This window comes from Leucoraja erinacea, chromosome 17 (assembly GCF_028641065.1).
Source record: "Leucoraja erinacea ecotype New England chromosome 17, Leri_hhj_1, whole genome shotgun sequence".
Classification (NCBI taxonomy): domain Eukaryota; kingdom Metazoa; phylum Chordata; class Chondrichthyes; order Rajiformes; family Rajidae; genus Leucoraja; species Leucoraja erinaceus.
In genome coordinates, this window is record NC_073393.1 from 40,487,983 (window position 1) to 40,506,902 (window position 18,920).

The 18,920-nt window shown below is 45.6% G+C and overlaps 1 protein-coding gene across 1 annotated transcript in view; it reads right to left on the reverse strand.

The window, feature by feature from the left end:
• LOC129705459 (Fanconi anemia group A protein-like) overlaps window positions 1-18,920 on the reverse strand; it is a 144,067-nt gene that overhangs the window by 20,392 nt on the left and 104,755 nt on the right. The window contains exons 32-36 of the mRNA XM_055649032.1: window positions 16,136-16,290; window positions 14,943-15,048; window positions 11,517-11,576; window positions 7,344-7,448; window positions 1,764-1,876 (exon numbers count right to left, since the gene is read on the reverse strand). Coding sequence (XP_055505007.1) covers window positions 1,764-1,876; window positions 7,344-7,448; window positions 11,517-11,576; window positions 14,943-15,048; window positions 16,136-16,290 — 539 coding nt within the window. The remainder of the gene's footprint in view (window positions 1-1,763; window positions 1,877-7,343; window positions 7,449-11,516; window positions 11,577-14,942; window positions 15,049-16,135; window positions 16,291-18,920) is intronic.

The following is an 18,920-nucleotide window of genomic DNA, read 5'->3' on the forward strand; positions in this document are numbered from 1 at the left end:
TTTGTGAAAGGTATCCGTTTTTAAGCCAAATTTCCTCAGTCTCCTGAGGAAGTAGAGGCACTGGTGTGTCTGTGGCTGTCATTTCAATGTGGTTGGTCCACCACATATAGTTGGTAATAGTTACTCCAAGGAACATCAAGCTCTCAAACTGTTCCACTTTGGCAATGTTGATGCTGACTGGGACATGTACCCCGCTATGCTCCTCCGTGGTGACATTGAGGGAGAGGTTGTTGTCCCGACACCAGACTGATTCCTGGGATGGCAGGACTTTCATATGAAGAAAGACTGGATAGACTCGGCTTGTACTCGCTAGAATTTAGAAGATTGAGGGGGGTTTTATAGAAACTTACAAAATTCTTAAGGGGTTGGACAGGCTAGATGCAGGAAGATTATTCCCGATGTTGGGGAAGTCCAGAACTAGGGGTCACAGTTTAAGGATAAGGGGGAAGTCTTTTAGGACCGAGATGAGAAAAACATTTTTCACTGGAATCTCTGGAATTCTCTGCCACAGAAGGTAGTTGAGGCCAGTTCATTGGGTATATTTAAGAGGGAGTTAGATGTGGCCCTTGTGGCTAAAGGGATCAGGGGGTATGGAGAGAAGGCAAGTACAGGATACTGAGTTGGATGATCAGCCATGATCATATTGAATGGCTAGAAGGGCCGAATGGCCTACTCCTGCACCTATTTTATATGTTTCTATGAGACCATGTGACTCAATACCCCATCTCCTTTCTGTACTCTACCTCATCAGGGTTTGTGATTCAGCCCATCACAGTGGTGTCGTCTGCAAACGTAGATGGAGATCGAGCCAAGTTTGGCTGCAGAGTCGCCAGTGTAAAGGGAGCAGAGTTGGGGACTAATAACACATCCTGGTGGGACACTGGTCTTGAGAATTATTATGGAGAAGGTGCTGATTATGTTGTGCGAGTCAGAAGGTTGAGCATCCAGTGGCAGGGGGGGGGGTTGATTCCCAGGTTCATGAATGTGATGAAGTTAGTCCCTACCACACACCACCAGAGGACCTTCACCAGAAGGACTACAGCAGTTCAAAGTGGTGGCTCATTACTACCTCGAGAACCATTAGGAATGAGTTGGTCTTGCCAGTAACACCCAGTAGTTCTCCAAAAAACAAATACCAAATGATGAATACAAAACACACAAAAGGGAGATAGTCCAGAATTGCCACATCAGCAGGTTCAGCAACTGCTACTTTCCTGTAACCATCAGGTTTTTGACCAAACCCACAGAACCTAATCCCATCTCAGCAAGGGAACAATGCAGACTAAATCCTACACATACATCAGGCCAATTAACCTACAAACCTGTACGTCTTTAGCGGGTGGGAGGAAATTGAAGATCTCGGAGAAAACCCACGCGATCACGGGGAGAACGTACAGACTCCGTACAGACGGCACCATCGTCAGGATCGAACCCGTGTCTCCGGCACTGCATGTGCTGCAAGGCAGCAACTCGACCCCTACTGCCCTTTTTGTACGAGTTATGCTCTTGTGCATTGTCAGTCTAAGTGCCTGTGATGCTTCAGCCAGCAAGATTTTCATTGACCTGCACCTCACCATGCTTGTGCATGCAGCAGTATTACTAGAACATTCAGAGCATCTAACAACTAATTTGATATGATTTTTAATGTGGAGCTCGTTGAAGAACATTCATAATGTTCCAGAGTTCCGGGGAGGATCTTCACTTGGTTCAAACCCTACTTGGTTTTCTTTTGTCATTATTCATTCCCCTTTTCCCTGGATTACCTGTTCGCCCAGAGCTGGCTGTCAAGCATCGTCTGTAGTTCTCTGGGAAATGGGGTGTCACTAGAGCGTTTCCATTGTGTGCAGAGTACAGGCTCCAGTCTTGCCCACCAATACTGCATGGAGAAGAAACAAAAAAGCTGGCATTAGGAACAAGGTTTAGTCATCTCACGGAACACATTTTCCAAGATATCAAAGAGTTAGAAGGTGAATCACAATTGAGACTAAATAGATATATAGTCATATTAAGATTGGGGAGAGGGGTTGTGGTTAATTAATCTTGGTAGCTCTGATTTCTAAGCATGAAGAACTTTCTAAACGATGTATTTTTGAAACATATCATATAACACTCTACATTTGCATTCAAATACCCAAGATTCTTGTTTTTTAAATGGCGGTATAGCCCATTTGAAATGAGTAAAATAGCAACACATGAAAGCAGAAATGGGATGGTATCATTGTTAACCGCTTGACTCAATCTTTCGATTGATCCTTCTGGGAACAAATTTTCATCATTGATATTCTGGAGCAACGCCGTTAAATTCCAGCTCTTTTTTTAATCACCCTCCTCCGTTAGACGTGGAAAACTAATTTCTAATAAGTCACAAATTTTTGGGAGTCATTCGTCCCATCACACAATGTATGAATGCAGATGTTTCACAAGTGGCCGAAATCCGCAGGAAGGAACTGCAGATGCTGGTTTACACCGAAGATAGACACAAAATGCTGGAGTAACTCAGCGGGGACAGGCAGCATCTCTGGAGAGAGGGAATGGGTGACGTTCAGACAGATGGGTCTCGACACGAAATGTCACCCATTCCTTCTATCCAGAGATGCTGCCTGTCCCGCCGAGTTACTCCAGCATTTTGTGTCGATCTTCACAAGTGGCCTGTTTGATCATCTCCCCCTGACAACAGCATTGGGATTCCACAGCGTGGACCTTGCAGGCACCAGAGAGATTTTCTGTATGAGAGATTCGTACGTCCAGCACAGATTCAAACACTGTGGCTGAAAGATGAAAGAAAGAAACCAACATTTTGTTTCGTGTTAAACTATATCCACGTAAAATTATAATTGTTGATTAAGTTAGACAGAGCAGATCTCATGTTTCAATGCTCAGAGACTTGAAAAAGGCACCCGATAGTCAATGATTTATGTTGAACAAACACATCGGCCCAATCGTAGACTAGCTGCCTTGGTCCTTATTTTGAAATGACCAAAACGGTCACATCTTCAGGCTGACAGAGAGTACGGGGTAATTGTATTGTATATCTTTATTGTCATTTCCTGAGTATTCACATACCCAGAGGAAACAATAAAACGTTGCTCAACCAGTGTCCATTCAGTGTGCATTAAAAATAAATAGAAATAAAAATACATATATCATGAACAAATTAACACTCTACTAAACATCAACAGGCGTTCCGATCGGCAGCGGCACAACAGTGGCTCTGCTGCAGTGTGTCCAGGTTGGTGGTTGGTGCGCGATACTTTGGCAGGGGGCAAAGTCCGTTTATCAGTCTTATAGCCTGTGGGAAGAAGCTGAGGAGCATCCTGCTGGTTTTGCAGCTAATGCTCCTGTACCTCTTCCCAGATGGCAGGATGGAGAATATGTGATGCAATGGGTGGTAGGGATCTTTGATGATGGAGATGGCTGCTGATACATCTCTTCCTGTATATGCCCAGCAAGAAAGGGAGTGGAGCACCAATAATCCTGCTGGCGGTCTTCACAATCCTGTCTAGTTGGTGCCGTTCGTACGCCTTGCAGCTCCCGAAACAGGAAGTGATGCCGTAGGTTAATGTGCTCTCGATTGTCCCCCTATAAAAAGTTCGTAGGTGTGTAGTGGGGAGACCTGCTTTACGTAGTCTTCGGAGAGGGTGTAGTCGCTGCTGGGCTCTCTTGACCGGTGCTGTGGTGTTGGTCGTGGACATCAGGTCATCTGACAGGTGTAGTCCTAGGAACGTCACGCTGCTGACCCTTTCCACATCAGCTCCGTCGATGTGCAGAGGTGTATGGTGTTGTTTTCCCGCCCTCCTGAAGTCAACCACCATCTCCTTAGTTTTTCCCACGTTAAGAATGAGGTTGTGGGATTTGCACCATCCTGTGAGCAGCTCCACCTCCATCCTGTACGCCGATTCATCATTGTCACTGATGAGACCCACTACTGTTGTGTCATCAGCGAACTTGTCGATGAAGTTGTTGTTGAGTCTAGCAGTAGTCGTGTGTAAGCAGACTAAACAGCAGGGGGCTTAGGACACAGCCTTGGGGTGAGCCAGTGCTCACGGCTATGGTTTTTGATGTCCTACTGCCCACCCTGACTGTCTGCTGCCGTAAGAATAGATGATCACCATTATTTGTCCGATCCTCTCCTTGATCTGAATGTAATAAACAAGCTTCAAGGACACGGAACACAAACACTGTGTTTTATTAGTCTACCGTTCAATCCCCCCTCCTCGCTCCTCTGGACTTGCATCTACACTAACTTGGGTTGGTGCCTGTGGGTCACAGTATTCCAACGTACGGCACTCACGGTAAAGAAATGGCAGACAAAAACAAACAAAGTATTTATCCTTGAAGCCTGTTTATTTCATTCAGATTAGCAGATCACTATTCATTTCCACTTTATCTGTTGTTGCTTATTGGAGCCACAAGGTGAGGACATACAGACATTCAGACAGCTTCCCACGGACACAATCACTGCACCATTTCAAAGAAAATGACTCGTATTTTCTTTTTCCCCTCGATTTCCTCGCCTTCACTGTGAAGCACAACTTGACCTCTGACAAGCCAGGAGTTTACTTATTCATTAAACAATAGACAATAGGTGCAGTAGGCCATTCGGCCCTTCGAACCAGCACCGCCATTCAATGTGATCATGGCTGATCATCCCCAATCAGTACCCCGTTCCTGCTTTCTCCCCATATCCCCTGACTCTGCTAGTTTAAGAGCCCTATCTAGCTCTCTCTTGAAAGTATCCAGAGAACCCGCCTCCACCACCCTCCGAGGCAGAGAATTCCACAGACTCACAACTCTCTGTGTGAAAAAGTGTTTCCTCATCTCCGTTCTACATGGCTTACCCCTTATTCATAAACTGTGGCCCCTGGTTCTGGACTCCCCCAACATTGGGAACATGTTTTCTGCGTCTAGCGTGTCCAAACCCTTAATAATCTTATGTGTTTCAATAAGATCCCGTCATCCTTCTAAACTCTAGTATACAATCCCAGCCGTTCCATTCTCTCAGCATATGACAGTCCCACCATCCCGGGAGTTAACCATGTAAACCTACGCTGCACTCCCTCAATAGCAAGAATGTCCTTCCTCAAATTATGGGACCAAAACTGCACACAATACTCCAGGTGTGGTCTCACTAGGGCCCTCTACAACTGCAGAAGGACTTCTTTGCTCCTATACACAACTCCTCTTGTTATGAAGGCCAACATGCCTGCTTTATCTGCATGCTTACTTTCATTGATAGATGAACAAGGACCCCCAGATCCCATTGTATTTCCCCTTTTCCCAATTTAACACCATTTAGATAATCTGCCTTCCTGTTTTTGCTACCAAAGTGGATAACCTCACATTTATCCACATTAAACTTCATCTGCCATGCATCTGCCCACTCACCTAACCTGTCAAAGTCACCCAGCATTCTCATAGCATCCTCCTCACAGTTCACACTGCCACCCAGCTTTGTGTCATCTGCAAATTTGATAAACTATCAGCACTAAATGTATGAATATCAGCCTTGGGGCACAACAGAGGCAATTTTTGCTCCATTTTGTGCAGCTTATTTTAACGTTTTAAATAAACAAGTTACTTCTGCCCATGGGCGGCACGGAAGCGCAGCGGTAGAGTTGCTGCCTTAGAGCGCTTGCAGCGCCAGAGACCTGGGTTTGATCCCGACTACGGGTGCTGTCTGTACGGAGTTTGTATGTTCTCCCCGTAACCTGCGTGGGCTTTCTCCGAATCTTCGGTTTCCTCCCATATCACCAAAGACGCTGGTTTTTCAGTTCATTGGCTTGGTGTTTTTGCAAATGATCCCCAGTGTGTGTAGGGTAGTGTTAGTGTGTGGAGATCGCTGGTCGGTGCGGTCTCAGTGCGCCCTAGGGTCTGTTTCCCCACTGGATCTCTAAACTAAATTAAGCTAGCTGCCATTATGTTTATTCAATATATCATTTGATGTAGAATTGAGAGATTTATGTGTGTTCACATAAACCAGTGTATTCCATACAAAAATCCTCAAATGAATCAAAGAACTGATTTGACAGCAATCTCTCTGCAGGCTACATCATGAGGACACAAAGCCACTGAAGAAGGGTCCCGACCCGAAACGCCATCCATTCCTTCACTCCAGAGATGCTGCCTGTCCCGCTGAGTTACTCCAGCACATTGTGTGTACCTTCAATTTGAACCAGCATCTGCAGTTCTTTCCTACACAAAGAAGCTTAGCATATACCTCCATCCAGAATCACCAGACAGAGTAAATGTTATACACTATTATTCTGGGATAAAAGCAGATGAACATGATGCATTCACCAGTTCCGAACAGGAATAAATAACTTGTTAGTGAGTTGAATACTTTATAGTCACATGTGACAAGTCACAGTGAAAATCTTTGCTTGATTACTCAAGGTATGCAAATAGTCACCACATCAAGGGCGGTGACAAAGTTACAAAGTATCCCCACCCCAGGTCCCCCCTTTGTCCACCCCTTTCCACCCTCCCTCACGGCAGCCCCCCCACACTGGGTCCTCATACATCAGTTGAAATCACATCGATTTTATGCTGAATATTGCGCAACATAGCAAGCAGTGGTTAACAGGCTGGTTGTGCCTGGCGATAAGGGTGCTTAATGACTTAGCCCGAGACTTGGGAGAGTCTGTACTTCACTGGAAAGAATTATGACCTCATGGAAAATGACAAAGGTCATAGCTGAGTGGCCATGTAGCAGAGTGACCATGGTAGCGGAAATCGCTCTCGAAACATGGGTGGGGCACAATTTCTTGATGGCAGCGCGCACATTCGCACACACGCGAGGCTTCGGAGGCTTCGGCCGTGAGCCCTGTGGACGGTAACATCGGGAGCTGACCTGGTTGGTGACCGACTCCGAACTCCAGCCAGGAAACCCGTTCGACCGGAGCCCTTGATGACCCGACCCGTTTAAATCCGATACTCGTTTAAATCTTTCCCATCCACCAATACAGCCAATTAGTTCAAATGGTAACTGTACCCGCATCAGACAGCTTTAAGGAATTCTCCGTGAACAACTTCAGTAATACTTGAAGGTCGAAACACAATTGGTGACACATCGTGTTAATACGATGTTAATAGAGACAATTAACAAGCGCTTAACGGTGACACCCACACTGTCTCGCTGAAAGCGGAGGTTTTAATAGATTTTTTTTCACCAAATTTCAAAATCCGGATTACAAAACATAGGGGGGGGGGGGGGGGGGGATTGTCCCCCACCTCTCAAAACATGGGAGGAACGTGTCCCACCTGGGATTTCCGCCCATGGCCGTCATACACAAAGAGAATCACAAAGTTTGGACACAAATATGGACATGCACAACTGCCATTACCGTTGCAGACAGCACGAGTAGAGGGCACCGGACTTTGCTATTGCTTAGAATACCATCAACAGCACTGCTGGGCTTTTCACAATGGACAGAGGCATTCAGCAAACCCTGAAATGTACAGAATTATTTATGTTATGCATGTTCCAAACGCTCACTGACTTTATTTCAGAATGTAAACACTGTTTATATAGCATTGCTTTTATGAATCTATGCCCTAGATGTGCAAGCTCACTTTAAATGTGTTTTAATATTCCTATTCATTCCTGCAGCACCAAACAACGGGACAAAGCAAAGTAATATTCATGTGAGGGTTTTTCCAACCAAAGGCATAAAGGAAAATGTGCAACGGTACCAAGGCAGGTCTGGAGTTCGATCACAGATAATCCACCATCTCAGTGAAGAACAGGAACCGTGTCAAGGAGCAACATGTTCCACCCCTGGTCATCTGCCCCATTTCATGTCATGCAGAATAAATGCAAAAGTACATCGCGCTCATCTTTAATACTTTCATCTCAAACAAAGGAACCACCCACATGGGTTGGATCTGATCTTTATTACCACACTGCACCAGCAACAACTCAGATTTTGTTGTTAAAATAACAAGGGTAACAGCTCGTGCGATGGTGAACAAACAGTCCTGAAGCTTCAGAGAGGGACAGTGGTACAACGAGGTGTGATTCTGTCATCCATCCTAGCCGTCTGCCTGCATCTCTTCAGTGTAGTTTACTTCAGAGATACAGTGCAGAAACAGGCCCTTCGGCCCACCGAGTCTAAGCCTACCAGCGATCCCCAAACACGTTTCCATGAGGCCTCAAGTCGTTACTCCTCCAGCTGTTGGGTGGGGAGAATATTTGTCTCCATGTCCACTCTCTCCTGCCTCCAGTAAATTACAATTCCTTTCAAAAATTACCAAGAATGGTCATTTGAACCACCTTCATTTATTCACTAAAATCAGTGACAACTAATCCTTCCATTCACCACGTCACTCTACTTTAGAAATACAGCATGGAAATCTGTTCACTGGCCAACGAGAACTCATACATTGGTTCTATGTTATCCCAGTTCCATGTCCTGCACACTAGGGCCAGTTTACAGAACCAATTAACCTACAAACCTGCTTGGAAAGTGGAAGGAAACCCACACGGTCACAGGCATAACCTACAAACTTTGTGTCATGTTCAAACTGGGGTCTCTGGTGCTGTAAGGCTGCAAGTTAACTGCTGTGTTGTCCAATGATACTCTCCCATAATACTTCCATTTTTGGAATTGAAATACCTGTACTATATTTAATCATCTCTAAAATTTAACTCCCCTGGAATGTTCATCTGCTAAATGTAATCATGTCTTTCTAAAGTCTACAAGATCAATACATACATTTTTATTTCCCATTTATTATGTTGTGAATGCTTCTCAATAAACTGTTTACATGTAAACTGAAGACGTCTAGTTATTACAGGTAAGTACACATCTTCGATGTAATCATTTTTATCCACATGCAAACTTCAACACTAAAACCATGTTGGATTCCAATGGATATTGAAACATTTAAATCAATGATTTGGATGAGAACGTACATGGCATGAGTAGCAAGTTTACAGATGACACAAAAGTGGGTGGTGTTACACATAGTGAAGATAGTTGTCAAAATCTGCAGCTGGATCTTGATCGGTTGGGCAATGGTTGATGGAATTTAATACAGAGAAAGGAGGCGTAGCATTTCGGGGGCACTAACATGGGCAGAAGCTACGCAGTGAATGGTTGGGCTCTGGGCAATGTTGTAGAGCAGAGGCATCTAGGAGTACAGGTGTACAGTTCGTACAGGTTTAGAGGGATATGAGGCAAACACAAGCAGGTTGGACAAGCAGTTATGAACCAAGCACAAGAAATGACAGCACGGTAGCACAGTGGTAGAAACCCGGGTTCGATCCTGACTACGGGTGCTGCATGTTCACAGTTTGTACCTTCTCCCCGTTTTCTCCAGGATCTCCGGTTTCCTCCCACACTCCAAAGACAAACAGGTTGTAGGTTAATTGGCTTGGTATAAATATATATTTTTTAAATTGTACCTAATGTGTGTAGTGTGTGGAGATCGCTGGCCGGTGTGGGTTTGGTGCGCTGAAGGGACCGTTTCTCACTGTAACTCAAAACTCAAACTAGATTGGACATGTTGGCCGGTGCGGGCAAGTTGGGCCCAAGGACCTGTGTCCACGCTGTAAGACTCTTTGACTTTATCATGATTTCACTTGCTTGGGTCAGAAGTGGGGAGACTGACTGATGATTGCACTGTGCTCCATTCACAAACGTTTAGTTGAGGTTGTCCATGCATGCTGCATGCAGCAAGACCATGAGAACGCTCAGACACGGGATGATAATTAGTGGCAGAGTCTGGGTCTAGAGGTCATAGTCCCGGAATTAAAGGACGTTCTAGAAAGGAGATGAGGAGAAATTTCTTTAGTCAGAGGGTGGTGATTCTGTGGAATTCTTTGCCACAGAAGGCTGGGGAGGACAAGTCAGTGGATATTTTTAAGGAAGAGAAAGATTCTTGATTAGTACAGGTGTCAGAGGTTATGGGGACAAGGCAGGAGAATGGGGTTGGGAGAGAGAGATAGATCAGCCATGATTGAATGGCAGAGTAGACGTGATGGGCCGAATGGCCTAATTCCTTATGACCTTACAAGTGGCAAGTCACATTCCTTGCCATAAAATGATGACTTCCAAAGAGAGAGTCTTTGCTCATGACATTCAATGGCATGCCATCACTGAAACTTTGCCCATTAGTATCCTTGGGAAATATCACTGGCCAGATATTGAACCAGCTACCTATCGTGGCTACAGGAGCAGAGACCCGGGTTCCATCCTGACTGCAGGTGCTGTCTGTATGGAGTTTGTACATTCTCCCTGTGACCGTGGTCTTCTCCAGTTGCTCCGGTTTCCTCCCACATTCCAACGTAGTACAGGTTTTTAGGTTGTGTAGGAAGGAACTGCAGATGTTGGTTTAAACCGAAGATAGACACAAAATGCTGGAGTAACTCAGCGGGACAGGCAGCATCTCTGGAGAGAAGAGATGGGTGACGTTTCGGGTCATGACCCTCCTTTAGACTAGAGTCAGGGGAAAGGGAAATGAGAGATATCGAGGGTGATGTAGAGGGGTACAGAACAAATGAATGAAAAAATGCAAAAAAGTAACAATGATGAAGGAAACAGGCCATTGATAGCTGCAGCGAGGTGGGAGCTGGTTCGACTCGGGTGGGGGAGGGATGGAGAGGGAATGCAGGGGTTATTTGGAGTTAGAGAAATCAAGACTCATACCCCTGAGCTGGAAGGTGTCCAAGCGAAATATGAGATGCTGTTCCTCCAATTTGCATTTAGCCTCACTCTGACTATGGAGGAGGCCTAGGACAGAAAGGTCTGTGTAGGTCAGTGTGGGAATGGGAAGGGGAATGAAAGTGTTTAGCAACTGGAAGATCAGGTAGGTTGGGCGGGCTGAGCGAAGGTGTTCAGCGAAATGATCGCCCAGTCCCCCAAACCAAAGTGCAGGTACAAGTGCAGTGCAGTCACTCACCCCAGCTACTCCAACACTCACAAATGCCCCCAGCAAGGACAAGCGGAGCTAGTCTTGACTTAAACATATATTGCCAGGGTTTCATTGCTGCTGGATCCAAACTACCGCACGCCCTTCCCAAGAGCACGGAGCAAGTACTTTCACCCAAAGACCACAGTAGTTCAGGGCAGCTCATCGCCAGCTTCACAAGGGCAGTCAAGGATGGCCAATAACTGGCAGCCTTGTCAGTAATATAAAAACCTGGCATCGGTCAAAACAGCATGAAGCTAGCAGACTTGCAGGAAAACTCAACTGGTCAGCCAATAAACTCTGTATCCTGGCCAAAAATCTGTAGATAATTGTTCGCCCAACTCTGAAATGATGTAGCGAGCTCCACTGTGGTATTAAACCTCACAGGATAGCTCAGAATGGACAACAAATGAGTTGGATATCTAGCTTATTTATTATTATTATCCATTCTGAGCGATTGTAGAGGTTAGTAGCAGAATGGAGCTTGTGGTCCCATTACGTAATATTACGTCTCAGCCTCAATCTGCATCTTACAGGGTGAAACATGATGCCGTACACATGTTAAATACAATGCACAGGAGATAGTAATGAACTAGATTCCTTACTCTGAAGAAGTGCGAGACGATGTGAAAAGGAAGCACAAACTCCTTGCAGTAGCCATTCCGCTGCAAAACAAAGAAATCAATATTTGAAATCACTGCTTTAATTGAATACACCCATTAAAACAAAGGCAGTTAGTTGAAACTCCATCTTTAGTTGGTGAACCATGAACTTCAAGGCAACAATGGAGATTAAAGTGGTATCACTCAGTGTAAAAAGCAGCGTGTGATGTGTAAATGCCTTGCAGTACCTTGCTGAGATGGAGGTAAACGTGCCCTTTCTCCAAGCGTGTGAGCTGTTACACCTCTGCACTATCGCAGGTGGCTGCAATGGTGGCCACATGGACTGGCAGTTTGGGACTGTCGTGCTTCCAGCCTGGGGAAGCTGCTATGGGGAGGAGACGTCTCAACTACTGCATGTGCAGGAAGGAACTGCAGGAACCAGTTTACACTGAAGATGGACACAAAATGCTGGAGTAACTCAGCGGGACAGGCACCATCTCTGGAGAGAAGAAATTGGTGATGGTTCGGGTCGAGACCTTTCTTCAGGCTCGACCTGAAACGTCACCCATTCCTTCTCCCCAGAGAAGCTGCCTGTCCCGCTGAGTTACTCCAGCATTTTGAATCTATCTCCACTACTGAGGTGAGGGCCATGGTTGGGCACACCTCCTCATGGAGGACGTAATGTACCGTAACTCTCCGCTCCGGTTGATTAATGTATGCGTGTCGCCCGTGTGAAGCGAGCGGCTGGCCATCTTGCACCAGCTCCCATCATTGATGCCGATGTCCCGGCTGGTGCCTTCAACCGCATCAGTGGGTGGACAATGTGGCTGCATGATCTGGTGGTGCGGGTAGCAGACTGGACAGCATCTTCAGCCTCCTGAGGGAGACGGGCTAAGCTGCAGAGTTGTGCAACCCCAGAACCACCCTGAAGGTGGAGCACTGTTAAAACTCACCTAGGCAAGACAAGATGGCTCAGCCTGGTCCTGGATAGACTTCCCTTAATGTCAAGGCCGTCATGGTTAGACTTCATGCCAATTTTCTTCTCCAACCATTGCCTGCTTTGGGACTCCTGTTACTTACAGGAGGACCAGGCAGGAACACATGGAACTTGCATGTCAAACTGCTGACCCCAGAAAACAGTGGTACTAAAGAAGGACTACACAGGTTGGAGAATTGTGAAGCCCCTCTTAGATCCCCCGACACATTGGTGGGAAGCAAACAAAGGGAACATTATGAGGTTCTTCATGTTGCCTTGGAAAAGCAGCCATCCTAATCAAAGACGTGCCACCCCGTTCAATTGTTCTTCTCCCTGCTCCCATCCAGCAGAAGTCAAGTCAAGTCAAGTCACATTTATTTATATAGCACATTTAAAAAACAACTCTCGTTGGCCAAAGAGCTTTACATTTGTTATAAGAATAGCACAACAAAACAGACTACATACATATATACATGTAGCCCTCACTCAGAGGACGTCAGGAAAGGCTTGGGACTATAGATAAGTCTTTAATCTTGACTTAAAAGAGTTGATGGAGGGGGCAGTTCTGATGGGAAAGGGGGATGCTGTTCCACAGCCTAGGAGCTGCAACCGCAAAGGCGCGGTCGCCCCTGAGCTTATGCCTAGACCGTGGGATATTCAGCAACCCCAAGTCGGCCGATCTGAGGGGCCTGGAGGTGGAGTGGTGGATGAGAAGACTTTTTATGTAGGTGGGGGCAAGCCCATTGAGGGCTTTGTAGACATGGAGGAGTATTTTGAAGTTTATACGGAACCGCACAGGGAGCCAGTGGAGAGAGGCCAGGATCGGGGTGATGTGGTCCCTTTTTTTAGGGTGCCCGTCAGGAGTCTCGCTGCGGCGTTTTGGACCAGTTGCAGGCGGGACAGGGAAGATTGGCTGATGCCAGTGTAAAGGGAGTTGCAGTAATCTAGGCGGGAGGAGATGAATGTGTGGATGATCTTTTCCAGAAGGTACTGAAGCTTGAAAGTACACAGGAACAGCTTCTTCCCTGTTATTTTCAGGCTTCTGAACGGTCCTTTCATCAGCTAGGCCGGGTACAGTCTGATTCACCTCTCCTCATTGTGGACATTGGACTTTATCTCTGGAACAAATGCACTGTATCTCTAAACTAAATTAAACAATGCTGAGTACAATATTCTGCACTCTGTATCTTCCCCTTTGCTCTTCCTATTGCATGAGTTTGTCAGGATTGTATTAATATATAGTATTATCTAATTTAAATCTTTGGTCTTTGTTAGAAAAATATGGTCTTTGTTAGAAAAAGATGACTGGTAGGAAAATAATGAGCAGTAACTAGTGGGGTGCCGCAAGGCGCGGTGCTGGGATCCCAGTTATTTACAATATATATTAACGATTTAGACAAGGGAATTAAATGTAACATCTCCAAGTTTGCGGATGACACAAAGCTGGGTGTCAGTGTGAGCTGCGATGTGGCTGCAGGGCGACTTGGATAGATTGGGTGAGTGGGCAGATGCATGACAGATGCAGTATAATGTGGATAAATGTGAGGTTATCCACTTTGGTGGCAAGAACAGAAAGGCAGATTATTATCCGAACAGTGTCAGATTAGGAAAAGGGGAGGTGCAACGACACCTGGGTGTCCTTGTACATTAGTCACTGAAAGTAAGCATGCAGGTACAGCAGGCAGTAAAGAAAGCAAATGGCATGTTGGCAGTTGTACAGAGCCCTGATGAGACCGCACCTGGAGTATTGTGTGCAGTTTTGGTCTCCTAATTTGCGGAAATACATTATTGCTATTGAGAGAGTGCAGCGTAGGTTCACCAGGTTAATTCCCGGGATGCCGGGACTGACATATGATGAAAGAATGGGTCGACTGGGGCTTGTATTCACTGGAATTTAGAAGGATGAGAGGGGATCTTATAGAAACATATAACATTCTTAGAGGATTGGACAGGGTAGATGCAGGAAAAATGTTCCCGATGTTGGGGGAGCCCATAATCAAGGGTCATAGATTAAGAATAAGGAGTAGGCCATTTGAGACTGAGATGAGGAAACATTTCTCAACCCAGACAGTTGTGACAATTCTCTGTGACAGAAGACAGTGGGGGCCAATTCACTGGATATTGTCAAGAGAGAGTTAGATTTAGCACTTAGGGCTAAAGGAATTAAGGGATATGGGGGAAAAAGCAGGAACGGAGTACTGATTTTAGATGATCAGCCATGATCATATTGAATGGCGGTGCTGGCTCGAAGGGCCGAATGGCCTAATTCTAACTTGTGAACTTGTGTAAGTCAAGACAGACCAGCACCTTAACAGGATATCTCTATCAATAAACAATTCATTAAACTATTCCTACCAAGAGCCATTATTTTCACTTCAAAAGCCGACTGGAACTTTTCGGTATATATTTATATTAACATAATTTGTTTACTGCATTTACAAAACCTGACTTACCAGTTCTGCATTTGTAAAGTGAAAGAATTCTTCACATTCCAAGGTTGTCTTCAATCCATCGATGCGTGTTTTAAACAGCACACAAGGAGGAAGTGCCACCAAAATTCTAGTCAAGCCGGAAGAAGAGGCAGATTCTTATATGTGAAACAACATTTTCATTTCATTAAATCATCATACTGCCACTGAAGATGAAACTCTGCATGTCTTAGGCATAATGGAGCAGGCCGATCTAGCTTTCAAGGTAGACCCAAGACGCTGGAGTAACTCAGTGGGTCTGACAGCATCTCTGGAGAAAGGGGAATTGGTGCCGTTTAGGGTCGAAGCCCTTATTCAGACTGAGAGTCAGGGGAGAGGGAAACTAGAGCTAGGGGAAAGTTTGGAACAAATCGGAGCCGACACCGATGGCCAAGGAAAGGTGGAGCCCACAATGGTACATTGTTGGTTGCGGAAGAGGTGATAATGAAGGGATAGGTGGATGCTAACAGTGGAACTGGCTTTACGACTGGGGTGGGGTAGGGGTGGAGAAAGAGAGAGGGAATGCAGGGGTTACTTTAAAATAGAGAAATCAATATTCATATGATTAAGGCTGATCATCCAAAATCAGTACCCTGCTCCTGCTTACTCAGCGGGCCCGGCAGCATCTCTGGAGAGAAGGAATGGGTGAAGTTTCAGGTCGAGACCTTTCAGTCAATAACAAGAAATTAATTGTTTAGTATGGTATTCACTGCATGGTTGGGCATCTCGCTTCCTTGACTCACTAGTTTGAAGCTTTCGTGGCAACACCCAAGGTTCTGAACAATTAACAATGACCTCAGCTTAGAATCCGCCAATGTACAATTAGGAAATTAATTTTCTTTTCCTTTGGCCTCAAGAAATGTGTTAATTATATAATTAGAAGAGAATGCTTACAAGCACAATTCTCAATGCCAAAACTGTACAATCTCAAACTGAATTGAGATTGTACAGTTTATTGTCAGTGAGAAGCTTTTGTTGCGTGCTAACTAGTCAACAGAAAGTACATGCTTGAAATGGATCCATATACATTGTACAGATACATGACAAGGGAATAACATTAAAGACAGTAAAGTCCGATCAAGTATAGCCCGAAGGTCACCAATGAGGTAGATAGTAGTTCAGGATCTTCAACTACAGGCATGTGATAATTGTTAATGGATTTTAGTTTTTGTTCTTACCGGGTAAATAGCTGCAATTCAATCTGCTGCTCTATTTGCTTGCTCAAGGTTTGCAATTCCAGCTTTGCCCGTCTGTCCAGAAACACATCCAGGAGAAAATGGCCATCTTCACGTGGTGCTTTTGCCCGTACACTTTCCAGATCAAAAACCATTTCCTGCAAGCAATTGGATCAAGTTGAACAAACTAATAAAAAGATCTCGACCAAATAATGCCCTAAAAGACTACAAATGTAATTGATAAAAATACCAGGGTGTAAATCAGGGCGAGTTTCTTTGAGAGATTGCATTTGCTCAGTTATTGAGCACTCACAAAGTGATCATCCTGAGGGCATCAGACAGAAAGGAGATCAAGATCGGGCAAGAAAGTGGATTGAGATGTAGCCGCCAACTTGTGAATGGCAGCTTATTTGAACATCTTTTTAGTTTAGAGATACCCGCGGAAGCAGGCCCTTCGGCCCACCGAATCCGTGCTGACCAGTGATCCCTGCACATTAACACTATCCTACACATTAGGGACAATTTTACATTTTGCATTTTGCATTTATACCAAGTCAATTAACCAGGGCCGGATTTAGATGAAGAGAGGCCCTAAGCTGTTCCACTTGTGAGGCCCCTCCCAATCCCCCACCCGCACGACTAGAGGAAGATGGTCCACCAGATTGACACTGATTTGCAGCCGAGCGTGGCCAATGAGATAAGGGGCTGGAAAGCGGGGCTTATTTATTTATTTATTGCCAGTGCTAGTGTCGAGTTATTGGCTTAAAACACTATTATTCTGATATGGAGGGCAAGGAAAATTACTGAAGGGTTGTTTAGAGATTACAATGCGTTGTGACAGCATATGTAAGAAAGGCATATGACAGTGTCAAAAATATTATACACCTTGCAGGGCTCTCACTTAATTTTTTTTCTCTGTTGCCAGCCGGGCAACCTTAGCAGCTTTTTAAGTTGCCAAATGACAGTTTAGATGGTCATTTAAGATGGCTTGCATGACATGTGCGATAATGTGCTCGGTTACCAGTCGGAATTATGCTCAATGAAGCATTCACATATTATTTCTGCTACAAATAAAATCACAAACTAAACATATTCACCAATCCAGACATGATATATACCACAATGACACGCAACAAAATTACAATACAGCATCTCCTCTCTTTTTACACATTGCAATCAATGCAATTTCTATTATTTCTTTCCACTTCCAAACAAAAATGTGGTTGGATTATTCAGCGTATGATCAACCTCGGTGAGACCAAGCGCAGGCTTGGCAATCGCTTCGCACAACACCTCCACTCAGTTCGCAATAACCAACCTGATCTCCTGGTGGCTCAACACTTCAACTCCCTGTTCCCATTCCGAATCCGACCTTTCTGTCCTGGGCCTCCTCCATGGCCAGAGTGAGGCCCACCGCATATTGGAGGAGCAGCACCTCATATTTGCTTGGGTAGTTTACACCCCAGCGGTATGAACATTGGCTTCTCTAATTTCAGGTAGTCCTTGCTTTCTCCCTCCTGCCCATCCCAATTCCCAGCTCTCCCACAGCCTACTGTCTCCTTCTCTTCCTTTCTTTTTCGTGTGTCCTCCCCCCCGACATCAATCTGAAGAAGGGTCTCGACCCCAAACGTCGTCTATTCCCTCGCTCCATAGATGCTGCCTTACCCGCTGATTTACTCCAGCTTTTTTGTCTACCAATGGGATCCCACCACTGGCCACATCTTCCCATCTCCTCCCCTGTTGGTTTTCCGCAGAGACTGCTCCCTCCGTAACTCCCTGGTCAATTCATCTCTTCCCACCCAAACCACCCCCTCTCCTGGCACTTTCCCTTGCAACCGCAGGAAATGCTACACTTGTCGCTTTACCTCTCCCCTTGATTCCATTCAAGGACCCAAGCAGTCTTTCCAGGTGCGGCAGAGGTTCACCTGCACCTCCTCCAACCTCATCTATTGCATCCGCTGCTCTAGGTGTCAGCTGCTCTACATCGGTGAGACCAAGCGTAAGCTTGGCGATCTCTTCGCCGAACACCTCCGCACGGTCTGCAATAACCAACCTGATCTCCCGGTGGCTCAGCACTTCACCTCCCCCACCCATTCTGAATCCGACCTTTCTGTCCTGGGCCTCTTCCATGGCCAGAGTGAGGCCCACCGTAAATTGGAGGAGCAGCACCTCATATTTCACTTGGGCAGTTTACACCCCAGCGGTATGAACATTGACTTCTTGAATTTCAGGTATTCCCTGTTTCTCCCCCCTTTCCCAGCTCTCCCTCAGCCCACTGTCTCCACCTCTTCCTTTCTTCTTCCTGTCCCCCCCACCCTCACATCAGTCTGAAGAAGGGTCTCAACCCGAAATGACGCCTATTTCCTTCGCTCCATAGATGCTGCCTTACCCGCTGAGTTTCTCCAGCATTTTTGTCTACCCATTCACACAAGTTCTGTTATCCCACTTTCCTCACCCACTCCCTACACATTAGGGGCAATTTTACAGAGACAAGTTAACCTACAAAGCCAATGCGTCTTTGGGATGTGGGAGGAAACCCACACGCTTGCAGGGAGAATGTGCAAATTCAACACAGACAGTGCCCGAGGACAGGATCGAACACAGATCTCTGGCGTGTGAGGCAGCAAGTCTACCAGCTGTGCCACTATATTCTGTTTTCCAACACACAAAAAATTATACGTTGATAACTTTGGTTACTAAAAAAAATGAAAATATCCATTTTCAGTTTTAAATCTCCAAGTGGAGATGGAGTGTGGGAGGAAACCAAAAATCAGTGAAAACCCGAGCG